The sequence below is a fragment of the Gallus gallus genome, chromosome 23 (assembly GCF_016699485.2).
Source record: "Gallus gallus isolate bGalGal1 chromosome 23, bGalGal1.mat.broiler.GRCg7b, whole genome shotgun sequence".
NCBI lineage: Eukaryota > Metazoa > Chordata > Aves > Galliformes > Phasianidae > Gallus > Gallus gallus.
The window spans coordinates 4,586,049-4,613,220 of NC_052554.1; the positions used below are offsets into that span (position 1 = coordinate 4,586,049).

At 50.5% G+C, this 27,172-nt stretch overlaps 3 protein-coding genes across 11 annotated transcripts in view; 2 read left to right on the forward strand and 1 right to left on the reverse strand.

The window, feature by feature from the left end:
• Window positions 1–629, reverse strand: part of AGO4 (argonaute 4, RISC catalytic component) — a 13,092-nt gene extending 12,463 nt beyond the window's left edge. Inside the window, exon 1 of one of the 2 annotated variants that reach the window (NM_001396481.1) lies at window positions 380–629. The gene's annotated coding sequence lies outside the window, so the exon portion shown is untranslated. Of the gene's footprint in view, window positions 1–4; window positions 175–379 lie in introns of those variants that run through there. The other variant, NM_001039276.2, reaches the window with a different exon arrangement.
• Window positions 360–17,763, forward strand: CLSPN (claspin). Of its 8 annotated transcripts, none has more exons than XR_005841621.2 (26): window positions 360–754; window positions 1,013–1,148; window positions 1,650–2,101; window positions 2,470–2,643; window positions 2,991–3,080; window positions 3,311–3,383; window positions 3,595–3,703; window positions 4,198–4,739; window positions 5,277–5,468; window positions 6,280–6,467; window positions 7,026–7,228; window positions 7,386–7,450; window positions 7,834–8,039; window positions 8,439–8,599; window positions 8,696–8,922; window positions 9,157–9,271; window positions 9,344–9,431; window positions 9,765–9,856; window positions 10,331–10,495; window positions 10,594–10,715; window positions 10,795–10,922; window positions 11,109–11,217; window positions 11,900–11,982; window positions 12,211–12,372; window positions 12,588–12,789; window positions 16,240–17,763. XR_005841621.2 is itself a non-coding variant. In XM_040651735.2 (25 exons), the coding sequence occupies exons 1-25, from the start codon at window positions 413–415 to the stop codon at window positions 12,699–12,701; spliced, it is 4,338 nt and encodes a 1,445-aa protein (XP_040507669.1). In that variant the 5' UTR covers window positions 360–412; the 3' UTR covers window positions 12,702–13,872. The 8 variants fall into 8 exon arrangements, 5 of the variants coding, with proteins under 5 accessions (XP_040507669.1, XP_040507670.1, XP_046759526.1 ...); XR_005841620.2 differs by lacking the exon at window positions 16,240–17,763 and adding an exon at window positions 13,418–13,872; XR_005841622.2 differs by lacking the exon at window positions 16,240–17,763 and adding an exon at window positions 13,418–13,872 and having other exon boundaries at window positions 7,837–8,039.
• Window positions 17,764–22,503: 4,740 nt separating this feature from the next.
• C1orf216 (C1orf216 homolog) lies at window positions 22,504–25,002 on the forward strand. Its single transcript, XM_046903577.1, has 2 exons — window positions 22,504–22,619; window positions 23,510–25,002. Exon 2 carries the CDS (start codon window positions 23,524–23,526, stop codon window positions 24,235–24,237), a length of 714 nt encoding a protein of 237 aa, XP_046759533.1. The 5' UTR covers window positions 22,504–22,619; window positions 23,510–23,523; the 3' UTR covers window positions 24,238–25,002.
• Window positions 25,003–27,172: the final 2,170 nt, after the last annotated feature.

Genomic DNA, 27,172 nt, shown 5'->3' on the forward strand with positions numbered 1-27,172 from the left:
ATACCTATACGTGAGCCGGATCCCACACCGTGCGGGTTCGGGTTATGGTGTGGCTGCGGCCTCCGCAAACCCAGCACCGGGGCCCCCTCACGCGCCCCGGCTGAGGGGACCCGAAGTACCTCGCGCAGCTCCGCGCCGCCCGCGCACCGGGCGCCTCGCTCCGCCCTGACCGGGAGAGCGCCGCCACGGGGAGGGCGGGAGGGCGCCCGCTGCGCGAGCGGTGATTGGGCGAGCTGGAGAGGGCGGGGCGAGGCGGAAAAAATCTCCCAATCAAACACAGGGGAGGTGGGGCCTAAAGGGACGTACTGAACGACGATTGGCTGTTCCCGAAGCAGGGCGGGTCTAGGGCAGCGCGCGAAGACTCGAAGAGGTTTCTTACGCGGCAGCGCTGTGACTGCGTCCGGCCCGGGCCATGGCGGCGGCTCCCGTTGAGGTGAGTCCTACCGCTCCGCGCACACGGCTGGCGGCTTCCGGGGGTCTTGCAGCTCCGGTGACCGCGGTGCGGAGGAGGGTTGGGATGAGCACCGAGCGAGACGGCGGCGCGTCCTCAGCTGCCCGTGAGCCCCTCACCGCCGTCCTCCCGCCTTGCCTCAGGACTGCACTTCCCAGCATGCCAAGCGGCGGCGCGTACTTCCGCCTCGCGGTGTACTCTGGGAAGCTCATAGCGGCCTATCTCCGTGCGCGCAGGCGGGAGGGGCGGGGTCTGGCCTGGCGGCGCGGGGCACGACGGGAGGGCGGCCGCTCCATTCTGATGGTGCTTTCTTCCCTCTTTTGGGCGCGTCGTTCTCAGTGGGGCTCTGAGCGCTGGTTGTCTTGTTTTGTCTGCGTGCAAGGTCACCTGAAGCACACTTAGATACTAATAAAGATTGATGGAGTGTGTAAATCAATGAATGCCAATAACGTGTGTGTGATCCTGTGAAAGGGCTCAGCCAAGGCCTCGGGGTGGAGTTAGGCCCCACGAGTAGTTGGTTCATAAGCGCGGTGCTAAGGAAAGCTGCCCTTTGCTTTGTAGCTGCAACCAGAAGAGCTGGATGTGGCTGTGGCTGTGCTGAAGGCCCACAGCAGCGACTCAGACAGCGGGCAGGGCAGTGCTGAGCCCCCCTCACCGGGCCGACCACCCACCGGCTCCACGTCCCCACAGGATGGAGGTCTGTAATGGGGCTGCTGAGCTTCACACAGGGCTTCCCAGGCAGTGGGGATCTGCTGGGCTGTACGAGGCCAAAGGGCTGTTTCTGTTGCTTAGGATGTGGGCAGAGAGCTGTAGATCTCAGAAAAAGGGGTTTCGAGGTACAGAAAAGGAAGTGGTAAACAGGCTAATTTCCTTCCTTTTCATGATTTGCTTCATCTAGTACCGTTTTATTATTATTTCCTGTTACTGATCTGTCAGTGAAGGATTTTCAGTTTTGCCTTTTTTAAAAGGCTGGAAACCTACATCAATTAGTTCAGTTATCTGCTGTGCTGTGGAGAGAAGTGGGTTTTGAATATCTGATTTCATGCTGCTATAACTGATGTCAACAGTTCCAGTTGTTGGCATTGTAGAATTTAACAGATACGTAGCTTTATACATAACCAATTGCTTGTTGATTAACTGGTGGAATGTACTTTTCCATAGCACGCATCACTTCTATTCTTTTAATATAATTTGTCAGATTCAGAAGAAGAGATTTTTGTAAGTAGAAAAGCAAAAGGCAAGAAGGTGCTTCAGGACAGTGAAAGTGAAGATGGAGAGGACGGTGACTCTTCTGTGCACAATGACACTCTGGGTGGAGACACAGAAAATGGAGAGGAAAAAGAGAAGGTCACTGCCCAGAGAAACAAGAAATCTCGGATTCGACAGGGTCTGCTGGACAGCGATGACAGTGACACTGGTGACCATTTGCAAATTGAAAATCTTGACACAAGCAGGAAGTCTGTCTTGTCTGAGAATGAGGTGGAAGAGGGGAGACCACTGAAATCTGGGAAAAAATCCAGAAAGCATAAACACAGTTTTGAAGATGAGGCAGCTGAAAAAGCTGTAGGAAAACCTAGAAGAAGAAAGGAGAGGGAGAGAAGAGCTGAGTCCATCAAACAGCTGATAAAAGGAAAGAAGCCAAGCTCAGAGGTATATGCTTTTGGCAGAAAATCTCAGATGCTTTTTGCATTAAGTTAAATGTGTAACAGTATTATTTTGTTTAAATGCTTCTGCATCCTTTGTGTCCTCATTACTACAACAGATAAGGTATGGTATCCACAAGGATTTTTGATTTTTTATTCTAGGTGTAGGGAACACTGCTCCACCAATTTAGTTTATCAGTTTTGCAGTGCTCTGAGGTGAATGTGACTGACTTATGGGGCATGGCAGATGCTAGACTAAGTTTGGCATACACATTTTCTAAGTTTCCTTGAGATCTGTTGACAGTAATCTTCAATGCATGTCAAAGAACTGAAGAGGAAATGCTGAAACAAATAATTCACATGTTTTCTTCTTAGGGCCAGCAGGTGGATGGTGGTGAGGGGTATCCTTTTAATGACAGTGGGTGTCTTCTTGATGACAAAGAACTTTTCGATAATGGCTTAGAAGAGGAAAACAATTCCTTCCCAGGGGATGAAGAGTCGATAGAGTCAATACGAGCTGCAGTGAAAGAGAAAATAAAGAAATACAAGGTATAGCAAAATAACGTTGTTGGATATTAGCAGGAGGCATTTTATTTGAACATATGTGAAACATTTTGACAATTGTACTGTTTATGACAGAGGGTAAAATAATCCTCTGTTTTTGTTCTTAAAGGTAGAGGAATGTGGTATTGGAAAGTTATAAGGCTACAGTAGAAGCTTTGGAAATCTGCCATAGTGTCATACAGGTTTTGTGCTCGTTGATGAGAATGTGTGCAGGTCCTGTTTTGCTGGTTTTGGTGACCAGTTATGATTCTGTATAATTATTTTGGCTTGTTTGCCCTCACTATGCCTGTCTATCTAGTCAAATAAATGAATCTCTCCTTTATGCGCTGTAGAACAAAGAACGGTTTTCTGAGGATGAAGGCTACAAACACGTATTTGATGATGATAATGAGGAATCTGCATTAAAAGAACCAAAAAGGAAGGTGAAGTATTCTTCTGTTGTTTGTTATAGTTACTCAAACCATTGGGAGTTTTTTTGCTTCTTGTCTTTTCAATGCTATCCTGTTTTTATTGGTTTGATGCTTTTCAATTTCAGTTGTTTGTTTTGTGCTGACTTCTTGCTACTTGAAAGAGGAAAATCAGCTATTCAGAGAATAGAGAGTCCCATAATTTTCCATTCTGACTTCAGAGACCTTTCTTTTCTTTTCTTAAGGAGCGGAAAGCAGCAAGGTTGAGTAAGGAAGCCATTAAACAGCTCCATAGTGAGACCCAGCGGCTCATTAGAGGTACAACTCAATTTTTTTAGTATGTAGTGGGATTTAAACCAGTAAGAAACTCAGGGGAGAAATGGAAAGGATTTGTCTGAAAGGACAGATCTTTCTTTTACCCAGCGTTAGTTACTTAGGGTTGAAGAGTAAAAGACTGTTTTTAATCAAGGACCTTTTTAAATGCCTTAGATGACTATTTAATTTTTCTTGCACCTTGTTTCTCTGGTAGAGTCATCTGTGTCTCTCCCATACCATATGCCCGAGGCCAAAAGTGTTCATGAATTCTTCAAGCGTAGATCTCGACCAGTGTATGAAGGAAATGCCATGGCATTGCTGAAGTAAGGACTTAAACCTTCCTTATGTATTTTCATAAACATTGAGGATATCCCAACTTTGCTTCTGGGGGATAACCAGACTTTGTTGTAGGCATGCTGTAGGGCTGTATCATATGCATGCATCTGCTTTGTGTGCAGTCACTTACTGTTTCTGGTAAGCCTTAAAAAGAAAGTACTGCTTTTACTTAAAGTCTTTTGATGCAATAAATACCTGGAAATTCCATCTTTTGAACAATGTGTAGTAAAATACTCAGATACCTGTAGGTGTGAAATCTCTCAGGAGTTTGTTTATACTGTGCTATGATAACGTAACTTGACAGAGCAGTGTAAAGAAATTGTATTACACTTTCCTCAAAATGAAGTTTTCCAGACTTGTATCCTTCACCTCTTCCTACGCATCAATAAGATAAAATTATTTACTTCTCTCAGTTTGTTCTCAGCCTTTTCTCTCCTTTCCTGATAGCCACAGATGAGGTATTTCTCTCTGCCTTCATTAGGTCCACTAAATACGAGTTCACCCTGAATGAAGAAGCTGCAGGCACGAAGACCTCGAGCACAGATTGCAAAGATGGGCCAACAGAAGGTGGTCAGTCAGCAGCTAATGAACCAGAAGCAAACCTTGGCGGGCACACTGATCCTGCTGCCAAGGATCCTCTCCTTGGTGAAGGGGAGAACTTGACAGAAGACAGTGCTGAAAAGTCCAGAAAGAACAATGATGATTCTCATAGTGCTGTGACTGTAACAACTGCCAGTGAAACAGAAGAACAGCAATCAGTCCTAAACACCGATTGCAGTGAACAGAAAGAGAGTGAAATTCCTCTACCAGTTGGAGGCAATGCCCTTGAGCAAAGAGATGAAACAGCACCAGGCCTGGAAAACAGCCAACAGGTGGGGCCTGGATTGGCAGCACAGCCTGAAAAAGTGAGGAAGTCCAAATTGGATAAACTCCGTGAGCTGGGGATCGATTTGACCATTAAGCCACGAATCTGCTCTGGCAATGAATCTTTTATAAACCTCGATGAATCTGATTCGAATAAAGGTATCACTTTTATTTTTGTAATACTATCAGATTTCCTTAAGTAAGCCGAGTAAAACTGAATTTAAAAGGAAAACCTCTGAGAAATGTGCAGGTGTTAGAGCAGAGTCGAGCACGTTTTCTTACCAGTACAGATTCTTATGTGTTTCCTTTAACTGATGCTGGAAAGGGAAATTCTGATTCCTTAATATTCAGATGCTTGAAGGGAGGCTTACTCCAGATCTTTATTGATGAGCTATTAGTCTTAAATATATATGTTAACAGAAATTTAGAGATTCCTGGTGGCTGGAAGTGTAGAGTGGCATTGAGTTGAGGTCTTGTGGGTAAATCATACTCAATGGTAATGTCGCTTAGTACTACTTACTGCAAAAATATCCTGTGATGATCAATTATTAGTCAAATTGTTTTACAGTTACCAGAATGTCCAAGGTTTATGGTTTTTAATTAACTTCTGTTGAAAAAATTTCAAGACCTACTCTTGATACAAATTTAATGCTATCAAATTCATTTAATTTTCATGCGATCAACATGTATTTAAAGAATTAGAAGCCTTGAAGGCACGTTTCTTGAAGCATACCCTTCAAACTTCAAAACCCAAGTTAGAACGGACCATAAACATGAGCATTATTCGTAAGGAGACCACATCTGAAGGGAAGGAGGAACTAAAAGCAGACGTGGTGCCAGCAGTTTTAGCTGCAGAGAGCCTGGATGAAGCAGTCCACACAAAGCCAGGTCAGTCTGGGAGCTGTGATGGTTGATCGGAAATCACCCTGTATTTTTTCTTCCTTGTTCCCCCTTCTCCTAATGCTGCCCTTCAAAAAAACAGATGAAGGAATGTTTTTCTAATATATATCCTGAATCTTAATAGACCTCTTAAATAGCACTGGTCAATGTAGATCAGGTTGCCACATTCAGATTTTTCTAACTGATTCTCTGAATTTCTCCCCATCCTTACTAAACTTTATATAAACACTTGCACATGCTGTTCCCTTCCATCAGCCCTTCTAAATGTAACTCTCAGACTCCTTGTGAGCTATTCTTACTTGGTAGATCTCTTGTGCTTCCTTATTTCTGTATTGCAGCTCCTAAATATATATATTTGCAAAGGAAAATATATGTGGAATGTGACTCTCACACAGTATCCATGAAAAGAATTAAGTTGTTTGGGCAGTCCTATGGGCACACACTATTTTTAGCTGCTCTTAATTATTTCATGTGCTGTAGCATATCTGCCTATGGCAACTGCAGTTGTTCTTCCCAAAAAACATTGGAAAGACAGACCCTGTTGTTGTTCAGAGGGCTGTGCAGGTGGCATTTATGGGTAACGAGGAGTCTTAGTAATCCATGAGAATGCATTGCCTCTGTGCATTGAATTTAGGGAATCTAACTCTCTTTGTCTTCCAGCTGACACATCAATTCATAAAAAAGTTTAAAAAATGAGTTGTTTTCAAATTGCCTTGATATATGTGTAGTTGCATTACACTGGACTCTTAAGGATTCAGTGTAGTGCATCTAACATATGAATTCATTCATTTCTGTGCAGGTGAAAAGCTGCAAGTGCTGAAGGCAAAACTCCAGGAGGCCATGAAACTCCGCAGGACTGAGGAGCGCCAGAAACGACAGGCATTGTTCAAACTGGATAATGAGGAGCTGCTGGAGGAGGAAGAGGAGGAGGAGGAGGAGGAAGAGATGACAGATGAGTCTGAGGAAGAGGAGGAAGGCGATCATGAGGTCTGTGTGCAACACATTCACATAACCCACTTGGATTCTCAATTCTTATTCTACTCAATGAAAGCAGACTTTTGTACACCACTAATCTTGGGTAATTGCCAATAAATCTTCTTAGGAAAGAAAACAAAAACAAAAAAAATAACCCTATGGTTATCTTGTACAGATTATTTTAGTATTCTAAATTGAATTTATTAGTATTTATTTGCCTAAAAAGCATTAAAAGCTAACATGTACAAAAGGTTCTGGAGCCATTCGTAAAATGTCTTGTCTTGTCCCTAGCAGGGGACAATTTCTATGGAATGTATGCATACCTGTCTGATCCGGGGTGGAGTTTGCCACAGATTTCTGTTTTTAAAGAGGGTATTATTTAAAGAATAATGTGCCTATTCTGAGCACTTCGATGCCAGTTGTCTTAGAGTCCAATAGGGATATGGAAGAACTGAGTGTCACTCAGTGTTCTCCTCCATATGTTAGAACACTTTCTCAAAAAGTTGCAAGAAGGGTGACAGCTCTAACAATAATCATAATGTATCTGCTGCATTTGGGGATGCTGTTTAGGCTGTGGAATCTCTGCTTGATGAGGCGGAGGAAGACAATGAAGATCTGGAAGAGAAACAAGTTGAAGACGGTGATAAAGAAACTGACAGAGAGTCAATTGATGGAGAAAAGGTGGAGCAAGCTGTGGACTGTGCTTCTGTTCCCAAACCACCTTCAACAGAGTCTACATTGATGCTCTTTAAGGACAGCTCCTCCAAAATGGGGTGAGACAACAAAACTTAAGAAATTGTTCTTGAACAATTGTAAATATGGCTGATATCCCTGACAGCTACTTTGATACCTTGTTTCTTGCAATTAGGTATGATAGATGATGGCACTTAGTCTTGTGTATGTTAACAAATACCTTTTAATTAATTGCAGGTACTCTCTTCCTGATGAGAAACATGAAAGTGAAGAAGCTGCAGACAAAGAAGCTACCAAGTTAGGTAGAGTAGAAGTGCTGTATTAGCTGGCCTTTGTTTTTATTTTTTTTCACTTGGCACACACAGATGTTTCCATCTGGGATTTGTACTTGGCATTTTTGTCTTTCATTAGCCATGTATTTACATGGTATTGCTATGAAAGTTATGATTGAAAACTTAGGAGAGCATGAAAAGAGAGGAAAGTAAAGTTCAAAGTAATGCTGGGAAAAAATCAGTCAGAAATCAATAAGATTAAATTCAGTTTAAAAAAGAAGTGCAATATGAAACCTTTATGGAAAAAAATCCAACATAAGCATAAAATCATGACTTTTTAGCAAGATGTTAACGTTGTAAAATAGTATCTTGAGGCATTGTATTGAAGCATTGTATTGAAACTTTCTTTTCAGAAGATGATGATTCATTTTCTCTACCAACACCAGCAAAAGAGAATAGCCACAACAGCAGCTTTGAGCTGATTGGCTCCATGATTCCATCCTATCAGCCCTGTAACAAACAGATGTCGCGTGGAGGGAACTTTTTACCTGCAGCAGGAGGCTTCAGGTCACCTTCCCCAGGTTTTTTCAAAACAAGCTTTATCAGTTCTGCTTCCAAGGTAAGGCTCTTACTCCTGTCCCTGTCTTATATTAATATGATGAATAAATGTATTTTATCCTGCCATATTTTTAGAAACAATAACACAAGAAGAAGGCATCTAGCCAAATGCTACTGTATGAGTAAGATTTTAGGAAAGCAAACGTCCCTGGAGTTTAAAATGTCTCTAAAGCCTCAAAGAGAAGATGCTGTAATCTGATTTTTGGTCTCTGAAACATGTCTGTTATAATATATTTGCACAGCATTTGACTTCAGTGACCCCAGGATTTATCAGAGCAACTTGGAAATACTTTAACTTCTTTTTATCCTTAAAAATATTGTAAATGTTTATCTGGTTCTCACTTTTGATTTCTAGGATTGCAAAGTATTTAATTTGTTTATTCTACCTTCTTTTGCCTAGAGCTCGGGAAAGATGTCTGAGCCTTCTCTTCCCATAGAAGATTCCCAGGACCTGTATAATGCCTCTCCTGAACCAAAGAGTTTATTTCCAGGGGCTGGAGAATCCCAGTTTCAATTTTCTCTGGAAGATGACACCCAGAGCCAGCTGCTTGATGCAGATGGGTAGGTTATAGGTGTAAAGGATGATATTTTGTGCCCTCTAACAGAAGTAGAACATACAGAACAGCAAGATTTTGCTAACTGCAGACTTTCTTTCAGGTTTCTGAATGTTGGACAACATAGAAATAAATACCAATCCTCAAAGCATGGACTGACTCTAGCCAGTATGGATGAGAATGCAATGGATGCAAACATGGATGAATTATTGGACTTGTGTTCTGGACAGTTTAGCAGTCAAGCTGAGCATGTGCCAAGTACCAGCAGCAACAAGAAACAAAACATGGAAGAACTGCTCAATCTTTGCTCTGGAAAATTTGTGACTCAGAGTATGTCCTGAATTCTATTCCCAGCTTTGCTGCTGGCTTGGTTTCTAAGCTTTACACTAACATACGTTCTAGTTCTGGGCAATAATGCAGAACGTGGAACTTGTGAGACTTCTGAGAGCTGTAATAATTTGTTGGTGCAAGCTAGCTGTCATTTCTAAGGTGTTCTCTGATATTCTAAAAGTTAAAATGTACCCGTCTAATAAGTTGTCACCTCACTTGTTTTTTTTTTTACAGCAGATTCTCCAACATGGGCATCATCAGTATCTTCCAAGGCAGAGAAGGACAGCGACATAGAAGACCCAATGGCAGAAGCACTAGCACTTTGTTCAGGCTCCTTCCCCACGGACAGGTTAGCATTATTCTTCAGGGATTTTCAGAAGCTTTTAGTGGTAGTTGTCTCATTTCACTCATTTTCCCCTAGGGAGGAGGAGGATGAGGAGCACGAGGAGCATGAGGAGCTTGGTGATTTTCAGCTTGTAACAGATGACAATGCCTTTGATAGTGAAGAGGTACGAAGTGATAAAGCAAAGCAAAATGGTGTGGCATTCTGGCTGAGAACTCAGCTTATCTACTTAATTTTTGAATATATTCATCAATGCAAAATACAGTGTCATCCAGAACAAGTTAATGAAAAAAATTGAGAGCAATTGAGACCACTTAAAATGTCTACTTAAGGTCCGGAATAACATAATATTAACACAGCAAATCTTTCTTAAAATCTCTGCTGTTTTATTCTGTGTTTATGGACTGAAGGACAGAAGAAGCTGTCACTACAAAACAATCCACTTTCAGATAAAACAATCCACTTTCAGATAAAACTTCATTTCCATAAACTTTCACAGGATGAAAAGAGTGGGGATAGTGATGGTGAAGAAGCAGAAGTAAGTGATGAAGAAGAGCTGCTGAGACGTAGAGAGGGCTCGAAGAAAAAGCTGTAAGTGCTAGTGGTGGTTTTTTGCATTGATGCTGCCACACTGCATGGGTTAACTGTGCTGCTGGTTGGCTGAAGAGAATTTCCATTATAATTTTCATTATAGAGGGAAATGAAAAGGCCAGGATGGAAGCAGTGCAGGAATTTCTTCACCAAAACAGGGTTGCAATGTATCACTGTCATTCTTCAAGTCTTAAGGTCTTTATTCATTCTAGTAGGCAACGCATCTTGTTGACAGTTATCATTATATTTGGCAAGCAACTGACAAGCAGTCTAGTGGATGACAATAATTTGGGGGTGTTGCGTGTTGGCAGGCTCTGCGTGTAAATGTGCAAGAACTTTCAGGCCTTATGAGTCACGATTTCTTTTTGAGAATATGTGCTAATCTTACATCCAAAGATTACTTACTTACTTTCAGAAGACTTATATGATAATAATTGATCTGCCAAACTAAACTCTCCTAACATTCTTTGACAGAAAACTGGAGGATTTCATGGAAGATGAGGCAGAGCTGTCAGGGAGTGACGTGGGCAGTGAGGATGAGTACGATGGAGAAGACCTGAATGAATATGAAGAAGAGATTATCGACGAGGAGCTCCCTAATGAAGCAGAATTAGAAAGTCAAGTACAGAAATTACACATGTCAGTGGCCACATTGGTGTACATTTGTGTGCGTGGGTGAAGTTATGGCTCTTAGGTGTAATCTGCACTAACCCTGTCCCTTTTGTTTCCATTGATAGGAAGGCAGTGCTTGATGACGACAAGCGTCAGTTACGCTTGTACCAAGAGAGGTACCTCATTGATGGTGACCTACACAGCGATGGCCCTGGCAGAATGAGGAGATTCAGATGGAAAAACATAGGTGCCTTTCCAATCCATAGATAGGAGACGGGGTGAAAGGTTAGAGAGAAGGTGTATGACTATTTTTTCTCTTTTTCTAGATGATGCTTCACAGATGGACTTGTTTCAGAGGGATTCTGATAATGAAGATGAAAATGAATCATTTGATGAAACAGAAGTAAAATGGAGGAAAGAGAGATTTGAACGAGAACAGTGGCTTCGTGAGCAGGTATTGGCTGCCAGAAGGGCATCTTGTCCAGTCCTTCTTTGCACCATTACCAATGTCAGATTCTGGAAACAATAATACTCATAGATTTATCTTTATAATGGGAAGACATGGTCTACTTAAGTTACTGAATGTTCATGCTTAGTACGAGCTCTTTCAGTTTTACAAAATGTCTTCTCTTTGCTACAGAAGGAAAAAAATAAAGAGCAGGAGGAGGAGGAGGAGGAAGATATCGGTGAAGACAGTCAGTTCATGAAACTAGCTAAAAAAGTAACTGAGAAGTCCCTGCAGAAGAGAGGTGGGCTTATCATTTTTTGCTGAAGTGACAACCAAACAAAAGAGAGAGCTTAACTTCTACCCATTGTTAGTTCATCCCTTAGGAGCCAGGCTGGGGATCAGCAAACCCCAGTATCTAATTTTCTTACACCAGCCCAAGGTTTTGCCTTTTAGACTTCAAAAAGATAAAGATTAAAAGCATTGCAAGTATCAGTCTGCAAGCTTGTTCATAATTGTGTGTACTTACTCAGTAAATTACTTCATTACTTCTGGAAAACAAGTGCTGTGGAGTGGAAGTAAATTCCTCTGCAACTTTTAGTCTCTCATTCTTTGTTTGTCCTCCTTTAAATCACAAATAGTGATATAAATGCCATGCTTCCTAGCAGCTTCTCCAAATATCTGTGACTTAAGGAAAAGCTGTGTAAGGTCCTGAAAATGCATTCAGGTTTTCCCCAATTGTAGTAAAAGCATGACTCTTTCAAGTGTGCAGAATTGTTTCAAAACGAAATTGTCATTTAGAAGGGAAAGTGCTAATTGCCAGAGCAATCTTACCAGTTGTGCAGCTCGTAGTGTAATTCAATGCAGGTTGTTGGGTTTGTTCTGTCTGCGGTATGTTGTCAGTTCTAAATTCCTCAGTTTGATATAAAGCTATGTTCTTCCAAACTGAGTTCAGAAGCTGATGTTCTCCTGTTTGTCTCTGCTAGCAAGCCCTGCAGTAGTGGTTCAAGATGCAAAACTATTGCCCAGGAATCCATTTGAAACATTCAGACCTGCCAGTGACATCCAGGTTGGTATTGGTTCTGAAAAATGGTATTTCCAAGCTGCATCTGTAGGACACCTCAGAGTCAGCTGAGCCTAGATTCCAACCATGACTGGTTTGTAAGATAGTGAGGAAATAGTGGCAGCAAGTAACATTTTGGCACACAATATTATTTTCTGTTGAGGGTAATCTACTGCTAAAAAGAGCTATCTTGCTCCTGTGAGTGGTTTAATGCAACATTTCTTTGTTCTTCAGATTAAAAATGGGTCTCTCTTGAATAGACCCAAAGATATCCTTCAGAAACTGGCGGCCATGTCAGATCTCAATCCAAATGCACCTCGGAACTCCAGGAATTTTGTCTTTCACACACTTTCCCCAGACAAGAATGAAGAGGCAAAGGAGAAATCAAAACATCAGGTGAGGATTTGTGTCAGATTATGCTCCAGTTCTGTAGATTATTTGAACCTATAGACACCAAACGCTGCCAAATACTTAAGAGCACCGCTGCTTTAAATATTCTCTATGATTTCCTGTTGTGCAGGAATGTGATCTCACACCAAATAATGCTGTCATAATTCAGAATTTAATCTCGGGGTACTTTGTGTGTTCTAATGTACTGTGTTCCTCTGTAGGTGAAGAAAAGAGGTCCTTCTGCAGCAATAACATCTCTTGCCAAACGGCCCAGGGTTGACAGCACAGAGCAAACGAGTCAAAGTCGAAGCATATTCCAGTACTTGGAGAGCTGAATGTTTTTGTGTAGGGCCAGAAGTTACATCTTGTATCTCTGTCAGTTGCAGGCTGATCTGCAAATCTCTGCCAGCAATCATCAGGAAGGTAAACAGAGTGCTGCACGTTGTTCTCCCTGCTCCTGCTGTCTTCTTTCCAGTACTTTCCAAGCCGTGGTCAGGTTTGATCTCATTTCACTTAGCATGAGCAATTGGGAGCACAAAATCCGTGCTTGGTTTGGAATGAATGCAAACTTGGTCTAAGCATTAAGGAAACCTACACTGCTGTGAGATTCTGTGAGGATGGGATACATGTTTCAGTGTTACATTTTCATCTGGAAGCATCACTGGTGTGATAGGTGTGATGCAGAAATGCTGCAGTTAGCTCAAGGCACAGATGAGTATTTCTGCAGGTTTAGGTAAGAAGAAAGCAGTGTTAATTACATTAGGATGTATGTTGTTTGCACTTGCAGTACTAAGGAGCCATGGCTTCCTTCAGTGTCTTATTTTCTGTTAAGCATTTGTTAGCTTCGTAACTTCAGAAGCTCTAATTTACATTTCTAATTTATGTTTAAACAAAAAAAGGCCCCAGCCTTTTATGAGGCAGTGTGGTAGGAATGTCTTTCACATTTCCTTTTCATATTCATACGCATGCATATGAGTAACAGATGTGGGAGAGGAAAAGGAGGTGTGCAGGTTGGAGCTTTAATTTTCCATTTTTGCTTTATTTTGCCCAGCTGAAAAGTGGTGTAAATTATCTCACCCCCAGTTTTCATCCACGCTTTGCTCTTCCATCACAAATCATCCATTTCTGAGCAGTGAGAAATGAAGAGCCCTCTCTGGGAGGAGGAGATTAGAATAAAGAACCATTACTCACAGCTGTTCTAAATAGTGTGGAAGAAACTTGAGGTGGAACATACAGCATTTCTGACCTTTCTGAGGATATGTCGAGCGTGTTTAGATTAGATGCCATGTTTTGGTAGCACAGTGGCCTGCTCTGTAGGACTGCAGACAGTGCCACGTCCTGAGGTTGCTCACTGTCAGAGAATTGTGTACATTTTGTAACATCTGAAGTATACGCCCAGTGTGCGACGTGTAAAATATTTTACTGTATATTATGTCTATAAAGAACTATGGTACCAATTGCAGTGCAATTTTACAATAAAACAGGTTTTTAATGTACAGGATTTTACTCAGCTGTGTGCATGGGCTTGTTTGGTTTTTTTTTCCTCCCAGAATGTTCATCTCTGTTTTTTACTGTCATTGTTTTGTTTTTCTCCACTGCTGCTTCCCCATCTCATGTATCTACAGCTGAGGCCATGGCAAGGAACAGCTGCAGTGCCACTGGAACACAACAGAATGACCCCCTGGTGTTTACTGGGGCGTAAATTCTCAGATCCTCAACTCTTTGACTCAGGTTGTAATCTTAGGGCTAAGGATTTTATGCAAATACGTTCCTTTTTGCTGCTTCAGTAGTTTTGGTTTTGTTCCTGGACCAGACTTACTTCACCATTGGCTCACGGTGTGCCTACCACTGCTTGGACCTGGGTTTGAATTGTGGCCTAAGTGTGGCATCTCAAGCCAGCCCCTTAGAATAGTGGGGTTTGGTTTTGTTTTCCTCAAATATTTCAACATCCTCCTTGGAGGTTGCGTGTAGAGCAAGGCTGGAGTTCATTCCAGCTGGGCACGCTGCTCCTGGCAATGCATATGCAGTAGTTTGGCTTCTGGACTGCCCTGCGTGAGCAGAGGCTGCTTTTAAATGAAAAACAACTCAGTGGTTTACGTCCAGCTGTGATGGTAACGTTGTGCCAGCTCAGAGCCCTCTCTTACTGGGGCCAAAAGGTGAGTGTGCAAAGGATGAGAGCCGTGTTGCACACCAGGGCCTGAGCTGCTCAGTCCCTCTAAGTCAGGAAATGAGGAACTGAAGGTGAGGGGCAGCACAAATGTTTTGTGTCAGACGTCCTCTGAAGGACAGCATAACTGAAAGGAGGTTTCCTCATGTGCAGGTAATTCTCCAGCAGCAGTTGTTTGTGCTGGGTTCTATGCTGTGCAAATCCAGCAGATTTACTGGACAGAAACATTGAAAGCTGCAAAATTCAGCATCTTTTATTAACTTTGCCAATCTGCCCACCACTAGAGAGCAGCAAGAGAATGCTCTTCCCCTAGCACAAGAGGAAGGGCTTACAATTAAAGCTCAAGCTGTACTCTGACTCAAAGGGGAATTGTTGCAGTTTTCCATGCTCTATGACGTTGCAAAGAATTCAGTTAGCCTCTTCCTTAATTAGACCTGTAATTGCTGCATTTTTTTGCATTAGAATGCTTTAAAAGGCCAGCTGAGGAAGAGCCCCTTTAGAGGCTGAGCCATGGGGCTCTCAGTGCCCTGCTCAGCCTGCAGTGGCCACAGAGCTGTGTGCTTTGCTGGCCCTTCAGAGCAGAGCTGACCTCCAGGAAGATTTCTTGCTTGGTTCGGAGCTGTGCGCCCAAGCAGAAAAATACTTTGGGGCCCAAAGAGCTCCAGCATTGGAATGTATTCCGTTGGAAGGCTTCTGGTGATTGCTGCTCACAATAAACATTTCCCCCACAGCGCTGCTTCAGGAGTTTGGGGTTTGTTAAATGCTGCTGTTCCCTGCTGTGTGATGCTGGAGGAGTTCAGGGTGTGGGAGGAATGCTGCCCTGGGTGCAGTGCTGGAGGAGGCAGCAATGAGGGGCTGCTCTGCATCCTCCCTGCGCCCAACCTCACCCGTCTGGCACTTCTGCTTCGCTTTGCCTTCTCATTTTCAAGTATTGATTCCGCTCATCACCCCTCCTGGCGCTGACACTGCGCTGTGTTAACAGGGAGAGAAATCCCCCCATTGCTGCAGGGAGCGCCGAGAGCCGTCCCAGGCTGGGGGAGAAGAGCTGAACGCTGTGCTGAGCAGAGAGCAGCAAAGGGGTGGGAAGGAGAACCCCACAGCCACAGGGAGGGCAGCCGTGGGCAGAACCGTCTCTCTGGAGCACCCCGAGCCTGCAGGAATTGCTCCCACCGCTCGCTTCGTTGCTTTTCCCATCCGATTGTATCCTGGGCTCACTCCTAGCGGTCACGGGAGAGAGAGTTGGGATGTGTTGTTGTCTTTGTGAGAGCCAGCTCTTGCTGGGAAGCACGGCTTTCAGCCTCGCCAAGGAGCTGCGTGTGCTCTGTGTCTCTGTGCCTCAGTTTCCCTTCCCCCAGGAGGATGGAAGGAACAGCACTGGGTGACCCCTGCCTTCCAATGTGACCCCTGCACGGGGTGCTGGGCACAGCACTGCCTGCTGAGCTTGTTAGGAACCTGAATGGAGGGAGAGAAACTGAAACAGAACTTAAGATCAGAGGGAAGGCCTGCACTGAAGGTTAGCATTGCAGACACGTTTATAACCACCGCCTTTGCTGTCGTGTGGCTCCGTGGGGCTCCAGGCACTCACTGCATCATGTCTTCTTTTTGCCTTTGTTTTTTTCCCCTCTTAGCCAAGAGACCGAAAGGGAGAGAGTGAAAAAACTATTTGTTTGTCTTGTCTAATTTAATTTACGTTATTTATCAAACAGACAGGTTATTTGGGAAGCCAGATGGACCCAGGCTAAAATCATCTGTATTTCCAACGCGTGAAAAATGATGTCAGAGTGGACACCTGAAGAGAGGCGCGCTGTGTGTGGTGGGTGCTCAGCACACAAACTGAACCTCAGCTGCCCCGGATCCCCCATCAGCTGTCCCAGAGCCAATGTGAGTGTTAAAGGGCAGAAAGAGCCCCAGGCACCCACTGACATGCGGGTGGGGATGGCTCTGGCGCAGCCCCACGGTGGCTATTTCCCCTTGCTGCCTTTCAGCCCTCGTTAGTGGCTGCACCCATTCTCCAGGAGGGATGAATGGAGCACAGCTTTGGGCCCGCAGAAGTGCCTTTTGCTTGTGTTTGTTTTCAGAACGGGCAGGTGATCTGCTCAGCATCCCTCTCCTTTCCTTCAGGCTTCCCCCCTTAGAAAAGGACACACGGAAAGCAGATCAGCAGACATAGGAAGAGGGCAGTGATGGCTCGAGTCTGACGTGGGGTCGTGGTTTAAGACACTGGAGAATGCGGTGTGCTGGGGTGGCTGAAGGGCAGCAGGAGGTGGGGGTGTGGGGCTGCCTGGGAAATAGCCCCGAGCCTTGGGGGACGGGGCTGCCTTCAGTGGGAGAGCTGCAAAGCAAAGCTGTTCTCTGCAAGCTCTTGGTCATCAGTACTCATGCTGACACGGTGTGTGCTCAGCGTGGACAGCTGTTCAGTCCTGGCGGGTTGTTATGTGCTCTCGTATCATCCAGCAGCACAGTTTATGGCCAACTCCAGCACTGCTCCTCCACGCAGCAGAAACCTGAACCGGCTGTAATGAAAGAAAACGATGTTGGGGATCGATCGCAAGAGATTCGCTTCATTTTTAAGCTCGTGTTTCTGCCCTGCTCCTCAAGGCTGCTTTCATACAACCCTCCTCCGCTGCTCCCCCTGCGGTGTCCCATTGATCACCAATAGCTGCTGCTGCTCCTGCAGGCGCTGATGGAGGAGCAGCCCCAGATGCCCCCGGAGGGCGATGTCCTCCTGCCCCAAATCCGCAGTGCCCGAGGAGGGGCTGGGAGCCCTCTGGGCTATTCCAGGTGGTAATTAATGAGGGGGGGCCCCCAAGGGAGGTTCCCTGGTGCCCGCAGCCCTGCTGTGCCCCCAATTTCCAGCCCCCCCGGTCAGCTGTGACAGGTTTCTGTGCAGAAAGTGTAATGAACGGCTGAGGCGCTCAAGATATTAATAGGTGGTATTTCCACGTTCCTATTTTACATTAAGCCCGAAGGAGGGCTCTGAACACCCCCCGACCCTTCGCAATTAAATATCAGCTTAGAAAAGCACTTTTCCCTTCCTTCCTTCGCTCCCACTGCCCGGCCCAACGCTGTGGGGTGCTGCCCAGCTGCAGGATGCTCGGGGGCTGGGGGGGCACATTGGATGCTCGGGGTCCCACACCCCCATTCCCTGGGCAGGCACAGAGCAGGCGCTGCTTTGGCACTCCCCCACACCCCCCCTCCCCTTCCCCGGGTCGCTATGAATAAATCATTGTTTTATTAAAGAGAAGCAGCTGCTTTTTTCCTTCCTTATTTTTTTTCTTCTTCTCTCGGACCCTCCGTCCCCATCCGTGCAGCCCCCTTGGCACATGCTTGAACGCCAAAAAGCCCCATTGACGGCCCCCGGAGCATAGCAATTGATACACACAGATCCCCAAATCCTATTCAGGGCCCGCTTTTCTGCACGAGCAGCCTCCAAACAGCTCATTCACTGCTCTTTTTGTCGCCGGGGTTAAGTGGTTAAGTGTGTGGGGATCCCATAAAAGGCCTTTACTCCATGAAAAGCTATATTTACATTGTAATCACCAAAGAACTGTTTAGGCGGTCAATAGCGGGGATAAACGGGGCAGCGGGCGGCGATGCGACCCCCCCTCCAACCCCACATCCCCCCGGAGTGGGACTTTGTGGGATTACGTCCCCGTGCCAGCTGCTGGGGGGTGCGGGGGCTGCTCTGCTTTGTCTGGGTTGGGGACAACCCAAAAGCCGGACCACAGCACCCGTGGGGCTGTCCTGGCCGAGCCCCCATCATCCCACTGTTAACCCGTCGCTGTCAGACGGACCCCCTCCTCCCCCCCCCCCCCCCCCGGGTACCCCTTTGTGCCAAACGCCGGGCTGAAACGGCATCACTTTAACGAGATTAATTGAGCACAGCACAAGCTCAATTAATTCACCCAGAGCAGAGAGGGGGCTTCCCTTCCCACCAGGAGCCATTTCCACGTAATCAATTAGATGGTGCTCCAATGGATACCCCCACTGGGGAACGCTCTCACTCGTCCCATGCAGGTGTGAATATCCATCATAGTGGGAGCAAATACAGCACTGTCAGCCCTGTGGGGTTCAGTGGCAGGGACCAGCACGAGGTGGGGGGGTCACCATCCCCGGAGGGAACGCGGGGATGTAGCGGTGGGGGCACGTGGGCATGGTGGGGTGGGCTGGGGTTGGACCTGGGGGTCTGAGAGGGCTTTTCCGACCTCAGTGACCCCGTGATTCCGGGCTGCTGGAGCTCTCAGCGGCACACGGCCACTTCATGGTATGGGCTGGAAGGTGATGGGTGCTCCTCCAGCCACGTGGGGATGGCAGCCCTGAGGCCGAGCACTGTGGCTGAGCAGGAAAGGTCATTTCCCCATCAGCGAAGCGCTCACACCCTCCAGACAGAGCTCTTCTCCAGGACAGCCCCGGCATGGGCTGAGATGTGGGCATCCCCACACCCATCCCTGTGCCACAGAGCGCCCATCTGGCCCTGCCCTGGGAACGGCTCCCAGCACCGCCTGCACCCCGTGGGCTTCCCAGCCCCATCCCAGCGCCCTGCAGTGCTGTGGGGTTTTGTTTCCCTTCTCCCTTTGGCTCCCGCTCGGGTTTTTCAAAGGCTCCCAAGCTGTGCGCCCTCCCTCCCCCGGCCAGCACAGATTGTTCAAATTAGTGTCCCAGTGAGAGGATATTGTTGGTTCCTGGATGAGGATGATAACCTCTGGGAGCAGAGGGAGTTTCGCCCACGCGGAGCCCTTCCAGCCAACAGATCCGTTTCGCTGCGACCCAAAATGGGAACGGACCCACCGGGCAGTGGGAACGCCAGCAGCTCTCGGTTCTGGTGTGGGATCCGGGCCTATAGGGGATCCTGGTGCAGTTCTGCTTTCTCCTCCCCATCCGTGTGCCCCCGGCTGTGCCTCTGCAGGAAAAGCAGAGGCAGAGGCAGGGACGGGAGCTGAGCACTTGCAGGTGAAGGGGGAGCTGAGAAAAGCCCCCACAGTGCCTTCTGATGGGGATTTGTTCACAGCTCCCCACAGCACATCAGAAAGCTCTGACGCTGTGCGGTCAAACCTTCCATTTCCACGAACACAACCTGGTGCAGCTCCCGCAGCTCAGAACTGCTTACGGTTCTCCATCCAAACAGGGCGGCCGGACCCAAACCCTTCACTGAACGTTGCGACAAAGGGATAAATTGAAGCATTCGTGGAATGTGTCAGATTGGCTTCCAAGAGCGGAATTTCCAAATCCTGACGTTTTCTGCCTGATGGGGTCCAAATGTGGAACCTTTCCGTTTCGGGAGGCAGCCCGGGGGTCACGAGGAGCCGCTGGGAAAGTCCTGGGGGTGGATGCTGATCAAAGGGGAAAAGAAGGGCAGCGATCGCCGTCCCCAAAGCGGCACTCACGGACCCGGCGCTGCCGGGCAGCCAGCGGTGCTCTGTCGCAGGCGGTCGGGGCTGCAGCCACCGCCGGGTGCTGCCCTTTGGGGGCCGCGATGCGCCCGCAGCGCACGGAGGTGACAGCGGCGGCAGCGCAGCCCCGGAGCCGCGGTGACCGCCCGGCCCTCCCACTTCCCTTCAATTTCCCAAACAATTTCCTCATCGGAGCTCTCCGTCTGGAACGTATTAGCGATTCACAGGCGCGGAGGAAATGGGGATCTTTGGGTCCCGCTCTGATGGGAAGGGCGGAGCCGGGGCCGGCATTCGTTCCCCTTTTGTAGCCGAGGGGCGGACGGAGCGGCCGCAGAACCCCACTGTGCTCCCCTGGCAGCGCCCCCACGAACCCAATCTGTGTGCGTTACGAAAGCAGCGATGGAGGAGAGCACGGGGACCCCCACGGCCCCACGGAGCCGCCCCCCCCCCCCCGGACCCCCGGTGCCATTGGGGCAGTGCGGGGCGGAGGTCAGCACGCTGTTTACTTTAATTTCTCGGAGAGCTTTGAGGGAGATTTCCCCCCTCCGTTATTAAACTCAGATGAGCCGCTGGGGAGGTTGGGTCGCATGTGGTTCAGGGCCCTTTTTTTTTTCCTTCTGTATTTTTTTTGTTGTTGTTGCAACATTTTGCTTTTAACTCTTTCAGGACGGGTCCCCCAGGGCCATCTCCACCCGGGGGTCCCCGCAGTGGGTGGTGACCCCACAAAGGCCCTGGGTGTCCCCAGCCATGCCCACCCCAGCCCTGTGGCACAGCACGTCCTCCCATGGCCGTCGCCACAGGAGATGGGAATCGGTGGGCAGAATATGGAGATCTCCCCCAAACCAAGTTTCATTTCCTCCTGGTGCTGCAGATTCCATTCCCCTGCTTGCAGCCTCCCCGTGCACCATTGCATCTCCTGGGCCAGGAGAGCAGGGGAGAGCACGCAGTGCACACACGGCCATGCAGTGCATACACAGACATGCAGTGATCATACACTGCAGGTGGCAGCCCGGTCCTGCATGGGGCAAATGCATGGAGACAGGAGCCAGGGCTTGGGTGAAATCTGATTTAGGGACTTCTGGAGCTGCTCTGGGGTTCACCCCATGCCCTTCTCCCTCTGCACGCTGCAGTGCGTGGCCTTCATCTCACCCAGGACATCCCTCCCCAAACCCCGGCTCATCGGATCCTGCGCTTGGTCCTTTTGAATAGCTTTTAATTTCCTGAAGGGAGAGCTTTTAATTCATTTCTGGAACACTGTGGGGGAAGAGGAGGGGAAGATGGCTCTGAAATCCACCACTAAGCTCCCCCCACCCTGAGCCCTTGCTTCTCTCCTGCCCCCTCCAGCCGTGTCCCCACTCCCCAGGTCCCTGTGCCTGGAGCTCCAGGTGACACCGTGGCCACGGCATGGGGGTCCCACGGCTCGGGGGGGTCCCACCGCCGCCCCCCATCACTGCTCAGCACCACTCCCAGCAATTCTGCTGCCCAGGCCGTGGTGTTGGCTGCAGCACACAGTGAGGCTCTGGGAGGTCACCACCAAATGCAGAGCACAGTTGGCTCTGTGCAGCCGGGGTGGACATCCGGGCAGAGGGGAGGGTTGGGTGCTCAGTGAGCGTGTGTTGTTTTCATTGCAAACAGCAAATCTGCTCTGGTCTCAATCAGAAGCAGATAATCCGGGGCTGTGGGAGCTGCACTGCTGCAAACCCAAACCAAACGAGACAGAAAACAGTGATTTTCCTTTGGGATCCCCAGCACCGGTCCCAGCTGTGTGGGTGCCAGCAATGGGGGAAGGCCTTGAGTGGAGCAGGCACCCACTGACCCCGAAACCTAAACCTGGGATGGAACAGCTCTGCTTCAGCTCAGCCTCCTTCAACCCCGCAGCAGGAAGAGGTCCCCAGGCCGGGCTCACTTTCCTCCTTGAGAGTATTCTGCTTTGCTTTGGCTTTGTTTTGATTCCCCTGAATGTCTGCTGACACACACGTGGCTCACAGCACAGCGCAGCCCTGCCCCACTTCTTCCTTTCCTGCCCCACTTCTTTCTTTCCTGCCCATCCACGGAAGCTCTGGGCCGGTTTCTGCTTTTGCTGTGGGACAGGAACATTGGGTTTCTTTCACCTCGTGCTGTGCAGGGAGGAACCCCACAGCCCATCTCGGTCCTTACGGGGTTTCTTTGGGGCCGGAGCAGCGCAGATCTGCCGGCCCTCTGGGGGTCAGCAGATCGGATTTAACCCACAGCAGCGCTATTTCCCCACTCCCAACCTTCACAATACCGCGACAGAACGTCTTCCCGCAGCACCCCAACCCCACAGAGCCTCATTATCCGCGGACCGCCCGCGGGGCTCCATGTGACTCCCCCCCTCGTGCCCTCCCGTTTGATGCCGCGGACAGACGGCTCCCGGCGGGGGGGACCGCGAAGGACCCGTTGGGATCCCACGGACGCCCCGACCCCCATCCCGAGCGCCCCGCAGCCCACGGGGGGGGGCAGCGCCCCACGGCCCCAACCCCATTCCCATCCCCTCCCCGGGTGATGCTGCGGCTGCCCGCGGCCGCGCACCGCCGCCCTCGTGGGTCCCTCCCCTCAGCCGCCGCCCTCTCTCTGCCCACGGCGGCGGACGCGGGGACCGCGGCTTCGCTCGGAAGTGCGGCTCCGTGGCACCTCCCCGCGTGGGAACGCTTCCGCTCCCACCGGCGGCGGACCCGGTGAGTGCGGGCGGCGTTGCGGGGCGGGGCGGGGCGGCTCCATCCCGGAGCGGGGGGAGAGGGGGGGGCTCAGCGCCGGTTCCCGCAGCCCCGATTCGTGCGCGCATCCCACCCGCGGCGCGCATCCCCAACCCCGGCCCCGCACATCGCCGGGGATGGGCAGCGGAACACGCGGCCTTCGGGAGCCCCCGGCTGCGGGTCGGCCCCGCACTGCCCGTCCCCGTGCGTCGGTGCGCGATGCGGTGCGGCGCCGGGGCGGTGGGATGGGGTCATCCCGCACCGCCACGGAGCTGCGGGGGCTCGGAGAGCGCTCCCCCGGACGCGGGGTTGGGAGGTGCCGCGTAGGGCCGGGAATTGGGCTCGGGGGTCTCTGTGGGCCCTCCGCAGCTCCGGGCGTTCCGTAACTGCAGCGCTCTGTGCCGCAGCGCTGCCCCACGGGACCCCCCCGGCCCACCTCTGTGCCGCCCCCCGGGCCGATCTCTGCGCTCACACCGCGGCGCTCCGCGGGCGATCACGGGGATCCTTCACGTGATTCTCGTGAGCGCTGGGAGCGCTCTCCGCGCTGATGCTCCAGAGAGAAGCACGGCGTTCTCCTTCCCCTCTCTGTCCCATCCGCTCCCGGTGCCGTTGGGCGCTGCTTTGGGCACCAGCAGACAGCAGGGAAGAGCTCTTGGGGCAACGAGAGCCCTTCTGCCTCCATCTGCTGGGCTTTGGCCTTAAGGGGAGGCAACTGAGAGAGGAGGATGCTGCAGCCGCTCCCGTGCTGACCCCTGTGCCCACCGCAGGGACGCCCAAATCTCAGCACCCCAAACCCCCTTATCCCTGCAAACCCGGGTCCCCCCTTTGATGCAGTGCCGCACTGTGGGCTCAGCCCCACGTCTCCCTTGCAGGCAGCACCGCCGAGATGTTCGCCCTCTGCCCCCCCGACGCCCCATTCCCGGGGGGCCCCGCGTTGGGCACGGCCTTTTCGGGGTCCGTGCAACGCAGCCCCGACTCCAACTGCAACTTCGCCGGGGACGATGAGTGCGACAGCAACCAGAACTGGAGCCGGGCTGGCGGGGGGGGCGAAAACACTGCAAATCCCTCCGATAATCTGCTGCTGTTAGCACAGAGACAGATGGCTCAGGGCGGGATGGGGGACGTCGCTTCGAGCGCAGCGTGTGCCCCCCAGCAGGGCGAGCGCAGCCCCCCCGAGGGAGCGGAGGTCGGGGAGGGGGAGGTGGGTGGATCCCCGGCGGAGGATATCGGCTACGCCAGCAGCTCGCTCAGCATCGACAGCCCCGACAGCGCCTGCGGCGGCGCCTGGGACCCCCCCGGGGACCCCGCCGAGGTGTCCGAGCCCCCCCCGGAGCCCCTATTCCCGGCGCTGGCGGAGGCGGTGCAGCAGCTGCAGGAGAAGGAGCGCTTCAAGGAGCGGGAGAAGGAGAAGCACCACGTGCAGCTGGTGATGTACCGCCGCCTGGCCCTGCTGCGCTGGATCCACGGCCTGCAGCAGAAGGTGCTGGAGCAGCAGGACCGCCTGCAGGAGAGCTTCGACACCATCCTGGACAACCGCAAGGAGCTGATCCGCTGCATGCAGCACGGAGCCCCGTGTCCCACTGCCGCCCCCAACCCCTGAGCTGTGCTCCTTCCCGTGGAGTCCCGTTCTGCTTCCCCGCTGCTCTCCTCCCCCGTCGGGGCTGAGCCCTGAGTACGATGGTGATGTTGGTGCACGGGGTCTACGGCAGCCCCAGCCCCACGCTGGGCATCGCGGTGCTCACCCCGCAGAGCCCATCCCATTAACCACAGAGTTTAATGCCCTCCTCCTCCTCCCCCCCCTCGCTGCTCCCACCCCGATGTGTGCACCAACACCCAGTGCAGCATCGCCCTGCAGCGACCCGCAGCTCCCAACGCTGCACTGCTGTGCATTGGGGCGCAGTGTTTGGGTTGTCCCCAGGACGGGGCCCAGCTGTGGCACAGCCCCAGAGACACAGCAGCAGCAGCAGATCCGAGCTGCACTCATGCACTGAGTCCAGTGAGAGGGAATCACTCTGAAAAGTGACCTCAGAATGCTCAGACATACACATAAACATCACCGGCCCCAAACCCAGCATGCTCATTTCACAGTGCAGTGTTAGGGAAGGGTTGATTTAGATGTCCTTCTATTTTTTATTGACCAGGTTGTATAGATGCACATCTGCATGCTGGGGGAGCTGCGTTAGCACCGTGCATGGCCGCAGAGCTGCTCCCAAAGCTGTGCTCTTTGCATCATTTTGTTGTCTTAAAGCAAAGGGACTGGGTTGGTTGTTTTTTTTTTCCCCTAATGTCCGTTTTATCCCATGGGGACAGCGTGGGAAGTGTGAAGGACGGCCCTTCTTAAATAGAGATTAAAAAGGAGACGCTGTGTTTGTGTGCTGTGCTTTCTCCAGTGCTGCTGTGATCACTGAAGCTGCTGCTGTGACGGAGCAGTGGGCAGTGGGCTGTGCCCCATCCCCGCAGGTCTCCGTGTGGAGCCACATAGCTGTTCCCTTCCTGCCATGGGCGGTGATGGAGCCTGGAGGTGCTGTCCTGAGAGCAGCAGAGCACCGCTGGGTTATTCCCTTCTTCCCTCCTGCACCCATCGTGGGCTGCAGCCCCCATCGCCCCGCTCCGTGCTGATGGGATGGAGATAGGAGCACCTGAGCGCTGACCCCGGGGTGACTGTGCCTCAGGCCTCGCAGAGATCAAGCAGAGATGAGAAAAAGCCCTTTGAACCTTCCTTCACCCTTCTCCCCCTTCCTGCAGAGCTGTGGGAACTCGAGGAGCAGAGCCCTTTCCGTGGCTCTGGGGCTGGGGAGCAGCAGGGAAGGGCACTGCGGGGCGGGGGGAGACCCTTCCATCCTTCCAGACGTGGCAGAGCAGCAGCACGAGGAGCCCCTCGAGGTGCCCGGGGGTGCATTGGTGTGGCCGTGGAGGGGGTCGGGTGGATGCAGCCCCTTCCCCCACCCAGCGCCTCTGTTTGTCTTGGTCGGACGCTTTACACAAATCTTTACATCCAAGGTAAATATCGTGCAAATCCTGATTATTTGCTCAAGAAATGAAAGAATAACTGTGGGCGTGGATCAAAGCGCTGGATGCGCTCTGCTGGCGGAGAGGCTTCTCCCAGCGCGGTGCCCCCGGCGCTGCTCTTGGAGCCCTCCCCGTCCCGAGCTGCCCATCCCCAGCCCCGAGATTTGGGACATGTGGGGAGGGAAAACAAAGGCACAGAAACCCTCTGGCGTCAGTGGGGAGCCGTGTCCCAGCTCTGCATCCCATGGGACCGCAGCTCCACGTGGGTCCGGTGCTGGGACAGGGATCTCATGGGTACTTCTCCACCCGCAGGGATTCCCATCCCTCCGTACATCATGGGTTGCAGATGGATGTGAGGACTCTTGGGGTCTCCGGAGCTGCTCCGGGTTTGGAACCACTGAGGATGGAGCGATGCCATTGGGATGTGGGGCAGTGCAGGGCAGCTGGGCTCACATACAGCCATGTCCCCAAAATGATCTGCAGAGCCCAGGACGTGTGAGCCCAGATTGCCACGTGCAGCAGAGGGGGCCCTTTGTTTTGAAGGTCTCCTCTGCTAGTTTACCTTATTGTCACATGAAATCCCTGTTAGCACTCGGGCTGACCTGATGGCACAAAGTGAGCTTTGGCAATCGTTGTCTTTCATTACATTAAAACAACAGCATTATGGAAACATTGGGTGCGTAGGGAGGTCTGGAGGAAGGTGCTTCACCTCATCGTTGGATCCCTTCAGAACAAAGCAGCGGCGATGCGGAGAGCTCCACACGCAAACAACTTTGGGAAGGATTGGGGTTTTCCTCTGCCTGCATTGCCCAACCAGCAGGATGCTGCAAAACCCCTCCAAACCCCCACAGTGCGTTAAGAACGGGGAACTCGTGGTGCTGCTGGGTGGGTTCACACGACGCTGCAGGACACGTGCAGTGCAGCACTGCAGCAGAGCAGACGGGGCCGTCCGTGCCCTCCATGCCCCTCTGCAGGGGTGCAGTCCGGCAGGACGGGCTCCCATCTCAGCCCATATCTGATGGGGACGCAGCCTGAGCCGCCTTCTTTAATGATTCCCTTTGAAATGTTGTTGCTTCCGCACATCCCCCTTCAGGGTAGAATATTAAGCAAGAGCAACTCGGCTGGAAATTCAGATTGTTTTCGCGTCTGTTTTCATTTACATTTTAATGATAGAGAAATCTTATAAATCAGGCTATTTGCAGCACAGCTCCTCGAAAGAAAAGGGGGGAGAAGAACTCGACTGCACCAACCCGACCTCTCCCCTCTGCAAAGTGTGCCGGGAGGTGGGGGTCACCAACGGCTTCTGCATGAAAGCACTTCTCCTGCCCCTTTTTCCCACTTCTTTTGCCCCTTTCCTTGCCCTGTTTCTGCAGAGCGGGGCTTTGAGCAGCAGAAATCCACTTTCAGGCACTGCTGAGTGCTGGGAGCTGTGCTGCTGCCCAGGTGGGGTGCAGGGAGGGGATGAGGAGGTGCCCACGTTCCACCACCGGTGGCTCAGATGGGGAATGGAACCCGGCCCTCCACAG

Bases quoted from the DNA above. Each gene is read 5' to 3' on its own strand.
- CLSPN (XM_040651735.2), top strand. From the start codon at position 413: ATGGCGGCGGCTCCCGTTGAGGTGAGTCCTACCGCTCCGCGCACACGG. The intron at 3,704-4,197 runs GTAAGGACTTAA...TGCCTTCATTAG, and splicing joins AATGCCATGGCATTGCTGAA to GTCCACTAAATACGAGTTCA. The intron at 6,468-7,025 runs GTCTGTGTGCAA...GATGCTGTTTAG, and splicing joins AGGAGGAAGGCGATCATGAG to GCTGTGGAATCTCTGCTTGA.
- C1orf216 (XM_046903577.1), top strand. From the start codon at position 23,524: ATGTTCGCCCTCTGCCCCCCCGACGCCCCATTCCCGGGGGGCCCCGCG.